General features: G+C 40.3%; 1 protein-coding gene across 1 annotated transcript in view; it reads left to right on the top strand.

The window, feature by feature from the left end:
* The first annotated feature begins 3,600 nt into the window (after positions 1 to 3,600).
* The window catches only part of LOC100542593 (zinc finger protein GLIS1), a 40,207-nt gene continuing 23,156 nt past the window's right edge, over positions 3,601 to 20,651 (top strand). Inside the window, exons 1-5 of the mRNA XM_031554988.1 lie at positions 3,601 to 3,642; positions 6,042 to 6,203; positions 9,509 to 9,619; positions 13,119 to 13,251; positions 19,358 to 19,502. Of these exons, the coding sequence (XP_031410848.1) occupies positions 3,601 to 3,642; positions 6,042 to 6,203; positions 9,509 to 9,619; positions 13,119 to 13,251; positions 19,358 to 19,502 (593 nt within the window). The remainder of the gene's footprint in view (positions 3,643 to 6,041; positions 6,204 to 9,508; positions 9,620 to 13,118; positions 13,252 to 19,357; positions 19,503 to 20,651) is intronic.

Here is a 20,651-nt window from a genome sequence, read left to right as displayed (position 1 = left end):
GGTTCTTAAATAATGCATAACATAGAAAGAAATGAGAGGCGGCCCAAATTCTTGCTTAATTCAGTGACGTATGCTGATCAAACACCTCTTCCAGGATTTTCAGTATACTAGTATTTCCCAGTTTTACATTAATTAGGAAATATGCAACCAGTCTAAGAACAGATAGGTAGACGAAAGAACAGCCTGTGTACGATTTGTTGACGTCACAATTAGTTTTAATTACCTTTAAAAGCCAACAACAGGAAAGATGCACTGCATTTGTACCATGGCTGAGAACCTTGGAATTTTTCTCACTATGAAACCTTTTACCTTTTCTTGTCCTTCATGCCAGCAATTGTACAGTAATGTGGCTGAAGTCCAAACTGTTTGTTTATAATGTAATTAATAGAATGAGTACCTATCAAATGCAGTATCATGGGGAAGTGTAACTTTGCTAACAGAAATTGTTCAGATTTCCAAAAAAAAACCACCACAGAAATTGGCAGGTCCTATTGTTCCCTTACAGCATCTTCCATGGTCATTAGTGCAGAGTGAGAAAAGCAGCACCTACCAGTTGAAATCTGTAAACGGGCAGCCTGCACTGGGATTCTTTGGGAGCTCAGTCCTCTGGGTTACTTCTTATGCACGCAGAGTTCTGTTCGGTTTAATAAAATTCCTTGCATGAGTCATGTTGCTTATGAGCAAGTATTTCCTTTACGTTGTATAGCTACCATAGAGAATGAAAAATTAATCCAATCGGGTGTTTGCTAGAAAAAGCAAATCTCCAAATCAGGTATTTTGATTCTGGTGTTGGATGGATGGACTTGAGTACTTAAATTACTGACTTTTGTAACAGATTGGAGCCTCGTATGCCTCCTGCCATGTTACCAACATTAGACTCAGTGTGCTTGAAAACATTGGTGCTATTTAAAGAGTGGTGTGACTATTTCCTCCCCTCCAGAAGGGATACACAGCCCTCACAAGATCCTTTTTCTCATAACGTGTTTTCCAATAAAATTTTCCCAATTTTGTAATCAGCTGGGAAGAAAGAACATTTCACAATGTTCGTAAGGCCTGTAGATGTTTTGACCAGACATAAGATTTCCTATTGATAGTATTAAATGCTTTGGAATGAAATGTTTTGGGTTTTCCATCTGTAGGCTGTCTGAGATGTCAACAGCCAATATGACCTGCTCTTTCCCTTTTAGGTCTATAAATAAAAGGCAGCTTGTTTAACTGATCTTGCAGTGCAGAGCAGAGGGGTATATTAATGAGCTTTCTCTAATGGCACACTGGACCTATTTAGCACTACAACTGTGAAGGCTTCTCTTTTTCAGTCATAATTCATTTCCTAAGAAAATGTCAGCTATTGCTTCACCTTATGGTCTGAGCTGTTTAGTTTGTAGTTTATTTCTTCTGATCTGCACCACTGACAGATATTCTAGACATGACTGTGATTAAATATGCTTATGAAAACGGTAAACATTTGATAATATAAGCCCTCATGGGGATAAGCTGTTATTTCTGCATGGCAGCATTCTCAGGTGCATTCAAATCATGATGTGGAAGCAAAAAGGAAAAACATTTTAAGCAATTACAGTTATTAGATTAAATTGTTTTGTTAGGAAAATTGTGATGTGTTTAGATCACCATGAGATAATTCAGTGTTTTCATAAATATGCCTCTGAAATGCTTGATATTCCAGCAGTTATATTCCAGTGAGACTGTAGTGTAAAATAAAGATAACATACATATTTCCATCTGGTATAGAGCTAATTTAGTCCTGTACATTTCTACAGCACTTTTTTTTTCCTTGTAGAAGCCTGATTCTAAAATCACATCAGCAATAAAATCCAGTGATTACATCATGCTATTTACTGCAATCGTGGCATTGTTTTGTGTCTGCATTCAGATGTACGTAGCAATGTCTGAAGTACACATTAACAGTCTCACGATAAAGACAAAAGTACTAATGGCAATATAATTATTTTTTAAGAGATGAACTTGTTTAAGAGCTATGTTGACTTTTACAGGCTTTGAGGATCATGCAGTGGTTGTTACTGTTATCGCAGGCATCGAACATCAACAAAATGTTTAAAATTGTAGGATTAAGCAGTGACAGATTGGGGCCAGATGTCTGGGAGGTACTTTAGTAGCCTTCTCAGTTGGTCAAATAGCTCTCACCATCCTGAAGCCCTTTGGAAACTGAACATTTGTTCTTTGTAGTTGGAACTTAGACGTGTCAGGGACTGATGGCTCTTCCTGGTGGTTGTTTGAGAAGGAGGAAGAGCACCTCATTGCTCTGGGAGTAGTTTGATTTGATTTATATGTAAGGACATATGTGCTCCACGTGGTAGGAGTAGGTAGCAAGGCTACATACAAGTGCCAAAGAACAGCGCTGATGCTCGGGAATTATCTCACAAAGTTACCCTAACACAGTTTATGCAGCAATCTATTGAAGTTACCATGTCCTTGTAGAACTGTAGGGACAACCACACTTTCACTTTGAGGAAGCTGGGTCTCAGCAGTGCTGCCCTCACACCTGGAATTGTAGGGAAAAGCTGCAGGGGATGCAGTTATCAGATCCAACAAGACAGAGCTGAAACAGAGGTTTTCCTGGAATCCTTCAAAGAAGCGAGGACTTCTCTGCAGCTCTGAATGAATTCTCTCAGCCCCATGCCTGTCAGCTCTTTGTGCCAACTCCTTTCCTCTCTCCCTCTCAGGCCTTTCACCTTCCCCTTTCAATATCTTCCCTTCTTCTCATCTCAAGCCAGCAAGGCTCACATGCCCACACCTTTTCTGCTGGTTTTCTTCATATTTAACCACCCTGTAGCAGCCCTACCTCTCAAACATATGAGCTGTAGTCACATCACTCTTTGCTGATGTTTTGTCTCACCTCATGTGGTTAGACTGAATTTGATGCAGCATTGTGACTAACCCCACTACAAGTTATCCAGCATAATCAAGCTGGATAATACAATTAACAAAAATTAGAAAATAATATAACTAAGAAAAGCCACTGGAGCCCAGGCACACATGAGTGGTGGTGCTAATACACAATCTTTGGATTCTGTGTTAGCACCAAAAAAAGGCTGCTGACCACAGTAAAAGTGTTGCTGTAGCTCGGAGCATTTATGGTAGGGCCTGTTCCTTCTCTTCCTTAAGTCCTGATCCAGCAAACTCTTAAACATGTGTGCTCTCATGTGTTTCAAATTAAGCTTGTGTCTGGATGTTCTGGATGTTTTAGGACATTTGCCATTGGAATTTTTGCTACTGACATCAATGGGAATGAAGCTGGACCCCTAATTAGTTTGGACTATTCTACATACAGCCTAATGCAAAGTAGGAAAGTAGATATAAAGCTGAAGACTGATAATCCACTAGCTAAACATACTGAGCTTTGTGATTGAATAGCTGAGAAATGCCTTCTGTGTGCTAACTGCTCTCTCTTCAGTCCTGAGATAGCATTGGGACAAGAAGGAACAGTGTGTCACTGTAGGGATTCTGGTGCCAGCAGTCTATAAAGTCTGCCAAGGAGTGTTAACAAGGAGAGTTGTCATGTAATGTTTTTTTTTTTTGAGGCTGTCTGTCAGAACCTGTGAGCTCTTGAGAGTGAGAAGCATGGCCAAAGGGCTCACAATAGTGTTAGGAGTGTCTGCTCAGGTAGGGGATGAGGAATTGCATATGCAAGTGAGTGAGCGTGAACAGCTGAAGGGCAAGGGCAAGGCCTGCTGCCAGAATAACTTGGTAGACTCTGGGTCTGATCTCTGGCTGCCTTGTAGTCAGCTGTCAGTGAGGGAAAACTGAGCAGAGCTGGTCTACTGAACTGAAAGTGAAAGGGATGTTTGTTCTAATGGGGTGATACAAAACTGTGTGGATACAACACTGATGAGAGAAGTGTGAAGAAAGGTAGTGATAAGAAAGGGATCTGGCTCACAAAGAGGAATAGGTCTTCGTTACCTCAGAACACTAAATCCATTTGCCTGAAGTTGTCTTTATAGAATGTCAGGTGGGAAGTATGGATTTGCCAAACTGCTTATTTTTCCTAGGCTTCAGCATATTTGCATATTTCAGTACATCATTCTGAGTCCTTTGCCAGTTTTTTTTAGTGATGACTAGAAAGAAAGTTTGGTTTGTTTTAAGTTTTGGTGGCTTGAACACTTCCAAAACTTGCCCCCTCCCTCTCCAACTTGTTCTAAGGGGAACTATAATTGGGCTCTTGGGGCTGTAGGCTGTAGGTCTCAGAGTAGCTCCAGAGCTTTCATCATGGTTGTGGTGGAGAAAAATGAAAGTACTTACATATCAGACAATTGTCTGCACACACAGACCTAAATATGCCATTTGGACATTGTCTGCCCAGAGCAGAAAAAATATTTAGGATGGTGAAAACCGTAGTGTGTAAGTGACTGAGAAAGGCAGAAGTTTGCATGGTGTCTGGAAACCCCTCTGTGGGGGTGTCTGTTTGCTGGAGTGCCTTGATGTGTTTTATCTCCTGTATGTAGAGCTGATCTCTGTCCAAAGACAGAACAGTCTGTAAAATGAAGCACTGGCTGGAGAATACAAATCGGCTTGTTCAGGTGCTTAAGATGCACCCAGATCTGAGCAGGAAGTGAGGGACCTTTCTCTACCAGCAGTCAGAACTGCCCTTATTGGGTACCAGGAGACCAGGTGCCTCCAGGTTGTAGCATTTCCATCTGTTCTCACTTCCCACCTCTCTGCCTGCAATACTGGATGCAAAAACTGAGTCAGGAGTTCACACGCCAAAATGTATGAGAGATGTGTGTGTAACAAATAGAATGTGATGGATGGGCAAGAGTACAATTCCTGCGGTTCCATCCAAAGAACCACAGGTTGTGAATGTACTGAACAAAATCCTGACTCAGCAGGAGGAGGTGACAAAGCACTTATTAATTTTGTGGTCATGAGCAAGAATCGTATAAAAAAAATGACTTCCAGAAATTGTTGTTCTACTTTCTATCCATGAAAAGTGTTCTTGGTACTGACATGAAGGTGCACCGAGTTGTTGTTTCTCAAGTACATTCTTTGAGGACTGAATTACAGTCAAATCAGGTTCCTGTCTATATAGACACAAGAAGATCGCAGTGAAGCTGCGATGCAGGGTACAAACACACCACCACGTGTGAGTATGCGTGCATGGAAGTGCTTGTGAGCATGCGTAAGTATCTGAGTGCACCTTCTGGGTTTGCTGGTGCATGAATGTGCAAATACATGTATTTGTGCTCACCTGAGTTCATTCTCAAAGCCCATCATAGGTAGTACCACCCTGGGGAGGAATAGGCATCTGTGACACTGCAACTTAGTAGCCATCAATGCAAAGCACTCTTTCCTTGGCCTATTAGTTTGAAATTTTATTTATTTATTTATTCCAATTTAATTTGAAACAGCTACTTTTGTTATGAATGCTGTGCAGCATTTTATTACAAAGTTCCTTAATGAAACGGGTGCTTAAGGACTCAGAATTGCTCAGGTTACTGGCTGTATAAATGCCGAGAACAGATCTGAATGATAGAGCTAGTAAAGAAAAGGGTGCAGAATGACAGCAGAGTTCCTTTGGATTGATCTTCAAATGGATCAGGTCTTGTAATAGTCTGTGCTCATGCTCTTCAGGGTATTACATTTCAGACATCTGAAACCAGGTTTACCCACTACAAACAGCTCCTCCTGCTCTCTCTGTAGCAGCTAATTGTTATTGCCCACAGTGGTTCCTGTGCCAATTAGCAACTGAGAGAGCTCTTCAGAACACTTGTACTTTCTTCAAGTTTTCCGTACTGACTCCATGTCTTCAAGCCTTCAGTACTTCAGACAGAACGTGTGGGATATTTATAACCCATGTATTATTGTTGAGCTACACACCATGTCTTCAGTGACAGATTAAATGAACAGCACAAAATGTTGTGTTTCATCCATAAATTTCAACAGATGTTTGAATGTTGGTTGATTTACTACATGTCCAGCTTGGATCTTACACTGTTCTCATTGTGGCTGCACATGGTTTATTTAATACTGCTTTACAACCATTTTTTATGACTTTTTTTTTTCAGTTTGAAGGGTGCAACAAGGCGTTTTCTAGGCTTGAGAACCTTAAGATTCACCTCCGAAGTCATACTGGGGAGAAGCCGTACCTGTGTCAGCATCCAGGCTGCCAGAAAGCCTTCAGCAACTCCAGTGACCGGGCAAAGCATCAGCGAACGCACCTGGATACTGTAAGCATGATTTCAAGATGGGAGCCACACTGTTTTCCAATGGTCTTTATACACAGTCTGCTCTGAACCTGGATAGAGACTCTTGCTTTCCATGATGAGTGCCTCAGAACACTCAGCTATAAGCAACTGCACTTTTGTTTTTAATTGAATGTGCTTTGAGAAATGAAAAATGTTGTAATCACGAAAAGACAAATTCAGCTGTTACTCATGCTGAGAAATAATGTACTCAGGAATAAGTCACTCAGCAAACCTCCATTGTTCTTTTTCCAGTAAAAGAGAGCCTGTAGGATAAGGTGTAGTATGAGTGAAAGCTGAGTCATTGCTGCTGTACTAAATGATGCTGTTGTCTTGCTTCCTATCCTCTATTGCTTCAAAAAGTCTGTTCTGAATGAATGCAAAAGCAGCTCAGACATCTCAACAGAAGGTATGCCTTCCTGTTTTGGACATAATTTTCTGAAGGTAAAGATACGGTTGTGATATTTGTGAAGAAGCCACCACCAGAATATAATACCAATTCTATACAATTGGTAGATTGTGGCTAAGCTCTGAGTCTTCTCACTTCTCACATGGAGAAACTGGGAGCCTGTCTAGTGTGATAGGCTCTGAGAAAAATCACTGGAGGATGGGGAAAGAAAGCAAGTAGGCAACTTTGTAGACAAGTTAAGTGCTCAGCATAAAGCTTTTAAAGAACAACAGCCAGAGTTGTTCCTTTGTTGTTTTTTTTTTTTTCAAAGAAGTGAATATATGTTTTAATGTTTGGCCAAGTGTTTATGGGGCAGAACTTTTGAGTTTAATTGATATTTACTTTTTAAGCAGTTACACATTTCAGACAGTGCAGCATTAAGGAATGTCTAATGTACATTATGCCTTGCAAAAACAAACAAGTAAGAGAAGCAAGTCAGTCACATTTTCCAAACCAAAGCACACTTACAATAACAGTGTTTTATTTATTTGAAAGTCAACCTGAGATATTTGAATTTGTAATTAGTTCTAAAATGCGTCTCTTTTGAAATTGGATACACTAAATTGTGGGTGCACAGTCCTGAAATCTAACTGCTTAAATCTAATGGGTGTGTTTGTGCCAGACGCTCAGACTGAATGCCATTTATTAGTTTTGAAAGATAAATCAATGAGTTAACAAAATAGGCTGAAATTTGTATATTTGTGGATTATTGAAGACAAATCTCTTAACTTTCTATTTTCTTTTCTTCTTTCTTTATCTCTGTCTTAATTATCTGAAAAGCTCATAAATCAGCAAAAAGGTACAGTAGTCATTTTCTCCTAACTTTCTTAAATGCCTAAAAATATTATCCACTTTATTCTGTTGCAGGTTCTTTAAAACTGTTTCTGTGGTCTTACACCATGCCAGCTTCTGTCGGCCTCTTTGCGTTAATTTTAAAGCCCTGTGATTTATGTTTTGTGAATGTGAAAAGTAACAAGGCTACAGCATGGTGCTGTTGTAAAGATTGCGTGTTGCCTTAGCTCAGTGGACAAAATAGTTGTCTGTAATGTCAAGGGAAACTGCCAAAGCAAATACTAGTCAGATTTTCATCTAGTTTCCATATCAGTAACTCAAATTATTTTATCAGTGCTTCGGGTGATGCCAGTGATTTGAAAAATACTCTATTTGTTCAGCTAAGGGATATGTTAAAATTTTCCATAGTTTTTCCTCAGATGTCAGTACTTTGTGTGCTCTGGATACGCTCAGTAAATCTGCTTTGCCCTATATCTTTCTGGGTAGGTGCTGTTAGTCCGTAAGGCCATGAATTGGTGAATGATTCTATTATTCCTTCAGAAATTTCCTGCTGGCTGGAAAGAGCAGCAGTACTTATCCTCTTGAGGTACTTACAAAGAAAAGGGGTTTATATAGACTACTCACTCCTTATTGAGTGCATTTGGAATTGGTTTTAAAGCTTCTTAATGTAGGTCAGTCCATCATTTATCTTCTCCAGAAGGAGAATCTGTAAATAATTTCAGAGATTCACTGCTGTATACTAGTTTGATTGAATCTCTACTAAATCATCTGGAAGTAGATCTTTCTTCTAGTTAGGAGCAGAACAAAGGGAACATATCTGTTCTTGTGGTAAAAAGGGCATGTCATCACTCCTCCAGGAGTACAGCAGCTAGCTTAAAGGACCTCACAGTCACTCCTCTCCAAACTGTTGTTTGGTTGCTTTTTTTCCCCCTGCATTTGTGCATCCTCTTTCTGAAGCCAAGGGAATAAGGAATGTAATACTGAGTTCATGACAAGCCAGTTATATAGCTTTGAGAAGGCACCAGACTTACTGGTACATGTGAGAAGGCCAAGATAATGTTGACAGATAAGGCAAAGAAACGTTCAGCTCAACTTGAAAACTTTGTGAGCTTTGACATTCAGCACTACTTTGCTCTCACTTAATGGTTACTTAATAATGAACACTGGAGTCCCTTTGTTCAACTTGGCAATTGCACTGTCACTTGGAAGCTGCAGTGTAGTGCAGAGAGAAGTGTTTGGTTTGTTGGGAGTAAGCACAACTTGGTGAGGCTTTCAGGAGCTGGGACTCTGGGATCAGCAATTCACTTGGAGCGTCCTTTATTTTCATGTAGGAAGAGCTGACTGGAACTGCTTGCCCAGGCTCCGATGGTTTTCCCAGGAAAGTGCTTGTACTGGGCCACGTTTTGACGAGCTCTGAAGCATGTCAAAATCAGTTGGAAAGGTCTTCCCAACAGAGTTACCAATAGTGGATTTTTCTGCGTTGATTTGCTCAGATGTTAATGTTCATTGCAGGTTGTTTGGTTAGGAGTTATAAAAAGAAAGACGTTGTTGAAAACAGGAAAAGGACATGAAGGAAACCAAATGTGTGCTATTGCATGAGTTTTACTCTGCTGCATATGGAACATAGTTGTACAAACTGCGTAAATCAGAATTAGAAACCAGAATTATATTTATAATTATGCTGGTTGTTCTCATCATCAAGTCTACTGTAAAGACTTGAAAACTTAATGCTCTCAGAGCCCATCCAATTACATCTCATTAGCATTTAACTCAGCTCAGTAATCAACATCCAATGTACCAGATTAGAGATGTGCCAAGTGCTCTCAGCGCTTGCATGGAGTGCAAAACCAGAGCATTAATGGTGTTCTTCTGTTTGCACCATGTCAGACTTACGTACATAAAGGAGTTTGTAAATCTGGAAACGTCAAGCAGAGCAAGCAGCTCGGGCTTTACGCTGTGTTGCACAAACCAGCTGTCCTTCAGCGCTCTGTGTGCCAACTGAAGAGATGCAGAGGAATGTGAAATCTTTTCTCTTTCCTCACTCTTACAGAAACCATATGCCTGTCAGATTCCTGGCTGCTCCAAACGCTACACGGACCCCAGCTCTCTGCGCAAGCATGTGAAAGCTCATTCAGCCAAAGAACAACAGGTGCGTAAGAAGGTAAGACCCAGTAGGCAAACGGTGGCACATCTCCAGACCTCTACACTGTGATTGTTTTCAATTTACCTTTAGTTTATATTTTTTCAAATCAGGGTTCTTCTGCAATATCTCTAGGAAAAAATGCAAGCTGAACTAATTTTCTTTTGGATTTTAATCACTCTTGCTAACCTGTTCACTTCATAGTTTTGCTCTTCAAACATCACCATCTTTTTTTATTTCGGTTTGCTCCATACTTTATGGCCAAGCATTTTTTCCCAGTTGATCTTTCATATGCAAATCCAAATTCTGCTGTCATTCGTGTAAAATATTCACACGTGGAGTCTGTGCAATCAGCTAGTAAATACGTGCTAGCAAATCATCCCAAATGCAAGTGAAACTAGGCCAGGATACTATGGAAATGTCAGAATAAGAGTACATGTATTTGTCAGAATAAATCCGTGACTTTTCTGACCTCATCTGTGTTTTAAATGAATTTATAAATCATTCCTAGCCCAAACTGCTGGTTATGTTCTCACTAATACTAGATTCAAGTATGTATTTTGGTTTCTATGGGCTCAATCCCAAATTCATTATCATGTGAAGGAGGCTTATGGACACTATCCTAGGATCACAGAATCACAGAATGGCCTGTGTTGGAATGGACCCCAAGGATCATGAGTCTCCAACCCCTCTGCCACAGGCAGGGCCACCAATGTCCTGATTTAATACTAGACCAGGCTGCCCAGGGCCCCATCCAATCTGGCCTTGAACACCTTTAGGGATGAGGCATCAAGAAACTTGGTTTGTAGACACACGGTTTCTAAAAAGGTGATTGAGGCCCCACAGAGTTGGTGTGTGACAGAACAGACCATGAACATGCTTGAGGCCCAGTAGTGGCAGGGAATACAAAGCTTAGCAAGCAAATACAATTACTTCCAATAAGCAGCGTTGATATCCTTACCACTGCCAAGAGCTTCACGGATGAAACTGCCTGGCATATTTAAAGGATGGAGAGCATAGCAGAAATGATAGAGCGGTAATGATAGTGTGAGCTAGGGAGCTACCAGTTTGGAAAAAAATGTCACAGGTAAAACACACAAGCAAGAAAGAGTAAAGGAAGGAACATGTGGAGAGAAGAAACAGTAGCAGAACACAGGTGATTGTAACTTCAGAATTGGGGATGAGCCATTGAGGGGTTAGATGGATGTCAAAAGGCCTACTTTTCCTGCCTGCCTGTATTGAGGTCATACTGATGTTCTTGCATCAGCCACGTCTTGTCTTGCACTCCTTCTCTCCTACTGATTCTCAGCATGAATTGTATCTCCTGTCAGTTTTCACTTGGTTAGTTCCACCAGTCTGAATGTTTTTTCCCCATTACTGGGGCAATTGTCCACCCCAACTCTGCTCTGTACCAGCTGCATGCAGCTTGAGTAACAGTGTCTAGAACAGCAGCATCCAGAATTGTGCACCCTGTTTCAGACAGCCAAGAAACATTCACAACATGACAAACTTTGTTCCTGGAAGGAGGACTCTTCAGGCCTAGCAGCCATTCAGTGCCCAAAAAACCAGGACTGTTACCTATGAAGAGAATTATTTCCCAAGATGAATGTCATTTGTTCAGCTCTGAGTACAGGGCTGAATACATTAATTTGTTAGCATCTTTTGTCTCCTTAATTACATCCCATCCCATTGCCTACTGAGGCTACTTTTCTAGTTCTGCAGAGGAAGGTGGGGAATAAACTCTAACTCCAAATTTTGCATTAAGGGACAAAATGTACTTCTGGTTAAGCAGCAAGAGGTCTTGAGCATAGAATGAAGAGATGGCAAACGTGCTACGCACAAACTACAAACTCCAGCTACCAAGACATCAAATATGTAGGGTTTTGTATCTCTAATCTCCCAGCTTGAGGAGTTTTCCTGCATGTATCAATACACCCTCCCATACCTTTACAAGTCTATCTTAAAATAACATCAACTGTTTGCTTCCCACACCGTATTTGGTAGACCAAATCTAAATCTGCACTTCTCCAGTGGTTAGAAATCATATTTCTGTCTCATTTGCCCATACTAACTTTAGGAATATTTAATAATATCCTCTGCCTTTTTTTCTTCAATATAAAAGGTATCTGAAAAAAGCAGTAGATTTGAGATTTGAAGTGTATTTTGATCAGGCTCTCTTAAAAGGGACCAAGGTAAATCTGATTCCTAAAGAAATACTAAGCAAAACAAATATTTTGCTTAAGGATATAATAAGATAAAAAGAGGCAGCCTTTTCAACTAGTTAAATCTCAGTGTTATTCAGTCAGTGGAGTCTAGTTTGGATTTCAGATTTAGGAAGAAATGGGAAAACACTGCTTACAGTCTCTTGCTATTTTTTTTGTTACAATTCTGCAAAGGCAGTTTTCTGTTACTATCGGCTTCCTGGAAGTTTTGAGTGGAAATGACTTAGCTAAGGAAAAACTTAACAGGCTGCTCTGCCTGCATGTTTCAGCTGATACGTGCTACCGAAAGGTGCCATCTCTGATAGAAAAGAGAATGCCCTGAGCTCAGGCTTTCATCAAAAGAATCCTGAATATTTCATTTGTAGCTTAGATGACTGCAGTAGTAATACTTGGTTGTTCTGAACAGCTTTATAAGAACAAAATATGAGGAAGTTAGCTGTTAATTTAGTAGTAGTCTAAGTTTAATTGGCTACAGATGCGTTTTGTGATCCAAATGTTAGATGCTTATGTTGATCAAACAAATGGCTATATAGTGGAATTCTGAATAGGTTTGCCTGGACCTTTTCTTTAGAATAAGCAAACCCAGGGGAGACTGGTATGCAAAACTGTAAATGTAGAGCCAATAACTATTTATTAATGGCTATAGAATATGATGGCTGCTTGTGTAACGTGAGCACTGTATTATGACAAAAGCTTGGCAACATCAGCATGTTTGAAAGAGAATTAGAAATGCTTTTCTTTCTTAATTCTCCTCTCCTGCAGTTTTTAATATGATCGACATTGTGGTTTTGAGAGTTTGCTTCACACGCTTTTGCCAGAGCTTTAATTTACATGGAAAACAGCTGACATATCGGTGATACCTCTTACACGTTACTGACAGCACATTACTCTGCCAGATCTAATCTGATAAGCACAAACGCTTTTTTTCTCTATTGAATGTCTTTCCAAGAGTCACAGTTACAGCGTTATGCAATCCTTTTGCACAGAACCCAAGAAACTACAGACAGCCTGAAAATGTGCAGTTAAACTTCTAAGGACGGCTTGAAGAAACACAGGGTACAAAAAACTGTTGTTGATTTTAGATTAGTGCACTCAAGTTGTTTACTTAAGAAAACCAAAGTGATCTCTAATTAGAAATGTGAACTGATAGATATATCCTTAATTGCACCAAGTTACTAAGAATGACATTGTGTTCCTTTTTTCTGTACGTAATCTTTAAGCAAAGAGACATATGAACTTAATTAGAATTCATTTGATTTACTTTGAAATAAAATGTTTGTTTTATCCTCCTCTTGTAGCTAAATTCATGTACTGATATCGAACAGGATGTACTCAGTGAGTGCTTAGCTATACAACAGCTCCACACATCTTCACAACACATTTTGGATGGGAAATGTGGTAGATCTGTAGGTCATCATGACTTAATCACAGGTAAGAATATTTTGAATAAGTATGATGCTAAATGCCATATAATACAGAGAGTTTAAAACAGTAAAGTTTCTGGGCCTGACTTGCCAGAATGGAAGATGAAAGGGGGGAAAAAAAAGAATAAAATGAAATAATTTTGTGAGTTCTTTGCTAAGGCTTGATGTTTGTTGTTTTTTTTTTTAAGAGCTAGTCAGGCAAAGTGCTCTGGTTAATTTGATGTGAGCAGCACTGCTGAAATTCAGGCTTCAGCCATTTCTTCTTTAAAGTTTGCTTTGGCTTCAGCAGATGCAGGTGCATAAGCTTTGCTAAAGCCAAATAAATATTCTAGCAAAGATAAAGGCAGCAGTAAGGTTTTCCATTCACAGTGTCTGTGCTCTTCAAGAGCCACAGAAAAGTTGATGAGACTGTGCAGTATCATGCATGATGTGCTTATAATGAACAATATGGTGACATACAGATGGAGCAAAAGCTTGAATTTAAAATGTCAAACATTTTGATTATATTTTCTGAAAAGGCACCCATATTACTTCCACTGATTCTGTTGATCAGAGCGGAGAGCTTTTCATTCTCAAATCTCTCCTTGACTGTGCAACTATTGACCTCTTTTTCTAGTTTTTATATTTCTTTTACCCTTGGCTCCAGCAACACTATGTATCAGTGAGCTGCAAATCCAACGTATTTCTTTTCCTTGATTCATTTTTTGCACATGCAAATTTCGGATGATGATCAGTGAGAAGGATAGGCACAGAGATCTCACTTTGTCTGATTTGGTGGGACACTCTGAAACTTCTCCAACTCTGTAATATCCATTTGTGGATGAAGGTAACCAGGAGTGTACCTGATTTCCAGATCAGTCCATTCATAAGATTTTTAAACCATCATTGTAGCATTTTCTTGTCATTCTCTGTCACGTTGCAGACACATCCCGTTATATTTGGATCTGCTTTTGACTGGCAGATGCATATGGGATGAATTTACTGCAATGTGTTTTATCTGTTTGAATGGTTTGAAGAGAATTTCCAGGAAAAAAAAAAAAAAGCAGCAGATACTGACTTTTCATTCTGTAATTGTTTGAGTAGAAATGCATAGTAAAGCCAGGTTTGGACAGTCCGATTTCATAATTAGTTAATGATTTTGAGTTAGCATTGTGTACTTTTGTATGCTCCATGATATGTCTAAGCATGGAGGATAGTTTGCAGTCTTTTTGAAAGCAATGCTTTCTAACTTCATCAATACTAGAGAACATTTAATGCTATGAAAATCAAAAAATCAAAATGTTTTTTAGCTTAAAGCTAAGTATCTGATGCATCTTGATGTAGGATGCATTTATCCTTTTCAGATCCACTGTGAAGCAAGGGCTTGCCTTAGTAATATTAATAAACACGTTTAAATTGATGCACTGACTTGTCAGTACAAGCTTTCCAGACAAACCTCACCTTGTTCCTGCTGAGACTTAAAGAAAACTGGTGGTAAGCTGGGATTAGAAAATAAGAACGCCAGGTGCTAGTTCCTCTATACCAAGGAATGACCTGGAGGTCTTTATTAATGTGTTTTGTGTTGTAAGAGCAAAGTGCTGCTTTACTACAATTACTTAGGCAACAACCTTCTGCTTTTTTCTTGGTTGTTAAAAATAACATAGCAAAATCATCCTGCCTGACATCTCCTACTCCCTTTTCCAGTTTAAATTGCACTAAGATGTCAGAATGTACCTGGTGAGCAGAAGGGGGCAGGAAGGGAAATAACCCATCATTCAAGCATCGTTCTCCTGGGAGTCCTCACTCACAGTTCATATATGGCTCCTCAGAAAGTTGTTGGAGGGACATGGGGGATTACTTCAATTCCCTGGCTCTGTCATCTGCACCCTTGAAGATGTGTGAGGGCAACACGTGGCCTTTGCTCTCCAACCCTGACGGTCCAGCCTCCTGCTTCCAGGCAGGACAGGAAAGACAGACAACACTGTCCTCAGACCAAGGTGCAGTTGTGCAGTTAGTAGCCTCAGGAAAAGCTTCTGATTTCAAGTGGTCACAGTGATACAAAAGAAGTTTTTAGTGTACAGATAAACAGCCCAGCCTTAGCCTCTCAGTGTCAGTTCTGAGAAAATCATCTTGAAAGTAAGAATTTTATCAGTCAGTAATACTGTTTTTTTTTTTTTTTCATATGATTTCTTTGCTGATTGTATCAAAATGTCACCAGGATGTTGTAAGAGAAACCTAGGAAATCTTTCTGGATATCTCTGTCTGGTCACCCCATAAGAGATCCCATCATATGCACAGTATGGAGAAGTGCCAGGGAAAATAAATCAAGATGTGAAAGATTTCTTTACAGAAGTTACTTCGTATTATGTGTGGTATAGTTCCGTAGACAAACTGTTCCTCTGTCACTGTTCAGGGCTAACAAGCTAAGGTGCTGATCCTAAGAGATTTAAAACAAAAGGACATCCCTGCTGCTGCCTATAGTTGCACATTTGCTCTTTCATATAAGCAGAGGTAATATTTCTGGACAAAGCAGTTGTTATATATAAAATATATATGGGTGAATACTGCTTATGATGTTCTCCTAATTCCACTTGAAAATTGTTCATGGCTTGAACTTTTTTTTCCCCAAAGAAACCACATTATTAATGTGCAGAGCTGTGGGCTTTAGGGATCACTTGGATTCCTGGAGAGTTTCAGTTTCGTCTTTTTCCAAGTTGAAGCACATTTTAAATATGTCAGGGATGAAAGCCAATCACAGGAAAAAAGAAATATGTAAAAAAAAAAACCAACTCCCATTCCCTTGTGTCAAACTTCAGAGGAGGTTTGTGCTTAAGACTGGGTAAGACAGTGAGCAAAGGAATACTTAGCAGTCAGAAACCCATTGTTTGCTGAGACCTTCCTCTTTTTTTTTTTTCTCCTTATCTACGTTCCTTCATGGCTGCACAGATTTAGCTTAACCAGCAGCACCTAAGAGCTGCCATCACACTCTCTACAAAGCAAGTTACCTCTGTTAGGTAATCCCATGTAGGCGCTTCCTCTGGGCATGCCTGGTCTGTTATTGTTTGTTTATTCTGGTCTCTCCTGGCATAAAGCTGGAAAAAAACAAAAAATCCTGCTAGTCACACATGCTCAGAGTACTATTTTGGCAACAGATGTTAAGGTTAAAGGCCAAGCCATTTAAAATACTGATTGATGGCACATATTTATAAGCTGAGATGGTCAATGCGTGAAGAGGCACAAGATGCACAGTTCTGAACAGGGCTGCACTTGTAGGAACAGTCATAACAGCTCCAAAAGCTTGTGTGTGACTTCAGGTTCTAAGAATATTATATCACTGCTGGACAAATGGGAAAAGAAACTGGAAAAAAAAAGACTTTTTTTTAAGTATTAAAAATGATACTGGAACAGCAACTTTGTGCTTAGTTCCTAGTGACTCAACAGAAATGACTAATGTCTTACTGCAGTTTACATAGAATCTCATAGGAAAAACTCATCTTCTCTAGCTTGTGCCATATGCCTTAGAAGTACTCTACAGCAGGGTTGGTTTTTTTTTTTTGGTCTGTGTCTTTGGATTTCCCATTATCCAGCAGCTTCAGAGGCAGAGCCCTGATCTGAGTGGAAGACTCTGCAGGCTCAGAGCTTTATCCCTGGGCCCAGGAGCACACATCACAGTGTCTGGTGTGAGAGCAGCCCTGCAGCTCCCTGTGCTCATCTCCCTAGCCCTGCACCTAAGGGATAGGAGCTTTGCAAATCAGTGCTCTGGATTTAGGCTCATTTCCTTAGGGAGTGAGACTTGTGTATTTGTTTTGCTTGCCTCTGTCCATGTGTGTTAGTCCCCTTCCCTGTAGTACTTTTTTTTTTTTAATCCATTAGCCAAGCTCAATCACATTTGTCAAATGCTGCAGAGATAATTGCATTCTAATGAGTTACATGAGTTGTGGAAGCTAGATACCAGAGAGTGGCTCCCAGAATTAGTTTTTCTCTGCAGGGGAGACAGGCAGGGCTCAGCTGGGCAGTGTGTTGCTTGGCAGCAACTGGCACACATGTAATGTCACATTCATTAAAGTATCCCAGAGGATATGGGGATGGCTGGGTTGATTCTGACATGCTTCAGGTTAGGCTGCAGTAGGCTGCCATGCTGCAGGCGTGGAGTATGAGGGCAAGGGGAGCTGGTGGCCCTGCAGTAAGGCAGCATGATGGTCAGGGAGATGTGAGAGCAAGAGACACCATGTGTCAAAGCGAGCACGAGAGCGGTGTTGTGGTGAATAAAGGTGTAGAAGGAAAACTCACTGATGAACCTCAGTAGGTGTGCTTCAAACAAGGGCCTTTTCCACAGCTGGTGTGAGCATCAAGTGAAAGTATGGATAAACTTAGGGTAAATGGAATAAGCCATACTTCAAATAGGCTTTAAAAGAAGGTCTAATACTAGATTGAGTATGGGGTGTCCATCTGGAAGTTCACCAGCTGGTGAGGCTTGACAGAAATGCAGGGCGACAGGAATTCTGGTTTCATATTATTTTCTTATGGGTTGGGTTTGAGTGCATGGGATCGTGCAGGGCACAGCTCATGAACATAAGGATGCGTGGGGTGTTCTTATTAAAATTTTCTTCATTCTCTAGAGAGCTTTGCTGACTGGTTTTTTTTGTTCTCATAAAAATAATAACTGAACAGTAGCTAAGAGTCAGGTACTTGGTGCTCTGTCTTCACTCTAGGCAAATAATGGAAACAATCTTCAATCAGTAAAGAATAGCTCTTTGAGATCACTTAAACATTCATAAACTGTTCATTGGTGGGATTATAAGATAGAAAAAAAATAAGTATGTTTACTGGCTGCAATACTATTGAAATATATCTTTTTGAGACTTTTTGAGCTTTTGGGGTGAGCTTTGAATAGAGACCACTGAAACTATCTGAAGTCTAATATCCTTAGAGAGCACAAATCTTCTTAGATTCACCAGTTTCCTCCAAGCTGTGCTGCCTGAATATACCTGATTGTATATCAGATATAATATGTATATGAATATAATATACCTGAAAGGCGTGGGGAGATACAGGCTAAGTGTGAAGTGACAGTACATCTGAGTCACGTTATCTGCCGAGCCTGGGAATAAACGTGTGAACAACAAAAGATTTGTGGGAATGTATTGTGTTATAAAATGGACTGAAACCATCAGCAGAATAATGGAATTCTCACAGTGTAGCATCCTAGCTACTGACTTACTGTTTTCAGATGAGGCTTTGACAAATAAATCCTAGCATCACCTGAGAACATCTGACTTCTTAAAACTCCTTCTGTCTGGTTTTCAGTGCAGAAAGCAAGTTGTTTTCACTGGCTGGCTGACAAATGTTCTGTCTAGTGGGAGACAGAGCTGATGTGGTTCATTCTCATACTTTTGGATCTGTCAACAGCTGAGGACTCATTGTTCATGAGAAGGTTTTGGCTCATCTGAAGGCCCTGACAAAGGTGGCTAGAATCTGGCCTTAGCAGTTCTACTCTTCAGTCACAGAAACAGATGCTGACGTTCAGCTGTTGCTTATCCACCCAGAGAGCTGTCACACATTCCTTGTGACTCCAGATTTTCCTGTTGTTTTCTGCTTGTTACATGTCATTCAAAGGGTTTGGGACAAGTGCCATCCAGAGCCCTGCCAGTAAAGCAGGACACGTCAAAGCATAGCTGACTCACAGCCCTTTTCCTGAATGTGTTACTCTGCACACAGTGAGCAAACTAGGAAAGGCGAATACTACAGGAAGAAAGAAGGCAAATAAAATAGCTCTTATAGAATGCATGAGGACTGACATGCTATAGCTGGACACTGCTGAAGCTGGCAAACCTCATCTGACCCCCACAACCTTCAGAGTACAGTGTCAGTGGATGTTCTAGTCCTTCTGTGTGTACATACTGCAGTGGGGAAACCTCTGTGAGGTGTATGGCAAGTAAACTTAGAAAACAGCCTAAGTACTGCCTCCGTGGATGAAGTAACTTCTGGTACTGCCTAGCAGAAGTGTGCTGTTCTATGCATGTGTCAAGGTGGGTGTGGGGGACAATGAAGGAGTCAGGGACTGTCAGGGACTTACTTAGATGCTCCTTTCCTTGCTTATTTTATTTTGCAACCTGATGTGTGTTTGTTCACAGGCATGTACAGTGGTTCCAGCACTAACCATAATGGCCCCTCACCAGGTATACTGCCTCATGACATCCCTTCAAGACATCATCCTCTTGACTCGGCCCTTTCCAGTCCACATCACCATCAGTCATCATTGGAGAGCGCCAGGGAAGGGTATGTGTTGTGAAACATGCTTGGCTTCAGTCTGACTAATTAATTGTTTGTTATAATTTGCACGGATGCTGCTTGAATGAAAAATACTGACCAGAAGTAAGCTATGTCATTTGTTTTAGAATCATAGAAAATTTAATTTGAAAGGGACTTCATCTCATCTATCCTCCAAGCAAAACAGGGTAAACTTTGATATCGCTATCAGGCTACTTTGTCTTCAACAAAATACAGAGGTTTCTTTTCTTCATAGAGTGCAATTGCATTTAATGTTTTTTATAGTTCTTCTTTGGTGACTTCTTGTAGATTTGGATAAGTGCAGAGGACAGCTAAAATAAAAAAATTTTCAAAGGGTAAAAAAGCAAGCTATGACTCACTTGGAATGAGACAGCATTTGCCTTTGTAAGGCTTCATTTGTGTCAGGATGGCAGGCTTTCTCACTTCCTTGTGCTCTGTTAGGACTTCCTGTAATCCACCTTTCAGCTGCAAGCATTAACCAGTAAGACCTTAATCAAGGAAGGATATATTATCACATTGATTATATAGATTGCATTGCTACAGTATGTCATATTTCTATACTGTTATTTTTTTTGAGGATCTCAAAACATCTCAACAGTAACGAACCTGCAATCCACAAAATTCTGCTTTCCTCTCTCTGCTCCCCAATGCTCTGCTTAGCTGTTTCTTCTTTGAGTTGATTCTAGGATAGGGTTCTTAGGGGAGATAAGGCAGCAAATCCCAACTGAGAGTGAAATAAACTAAGGATACACTTTAGAAGGTGTAGAGTCAATGAATACACAAATGTTATAATTATGAAATAAACAAGAGAGTTTGGCAAAGCAGATTATAATAACAAAAAGAGAATCGATAGAAAGCTTACCTGCATCCTGGGCTCGCTGCAAAACTCCGGTGGAGTGGATCTCCAGAAGAGATCCTTCCCCACTGCAGTCAGCTCTTAAATGGGTGTAGGAGAGGTGCAGCCAGGCTCCACCCCTTCCAGCAGCACAGGTGAGTTGCCTTCACCTGTGCTCCCGTGGCTGACTCACTGCTCACCTCAGGTGATCAATCAGAGGCTCAGGCCGTGATTCAGCAGTTCCCATACAGAAGGTTATCACCAAAGTGGATTTGTTTCTAAAGCACTTCACCTTTTGGTAC

Source organism: Meleagris gallopavo, chromosome 10, assembly GCF_000146605.3.
Source record: "Meleagris gallopavo isolate NT-WF06-2002-E0010 breed Aviagen turkey brand Nicholas breeding stock chromosome 10, Turkey_5.1, whole genome shotgun sequence".
Classification (NCBI taxonomy): domain Eukaryota; kingdom Metazoa; phylum Chordata; class Aves; order Galliformes; family Phasianidae; genus Meleagris; species Meleagris gallopavo.
Note: the sequence above shows the minus strand (reverse complement) of the source record. Positions and strands in the feature narration are given on the sequence as shown.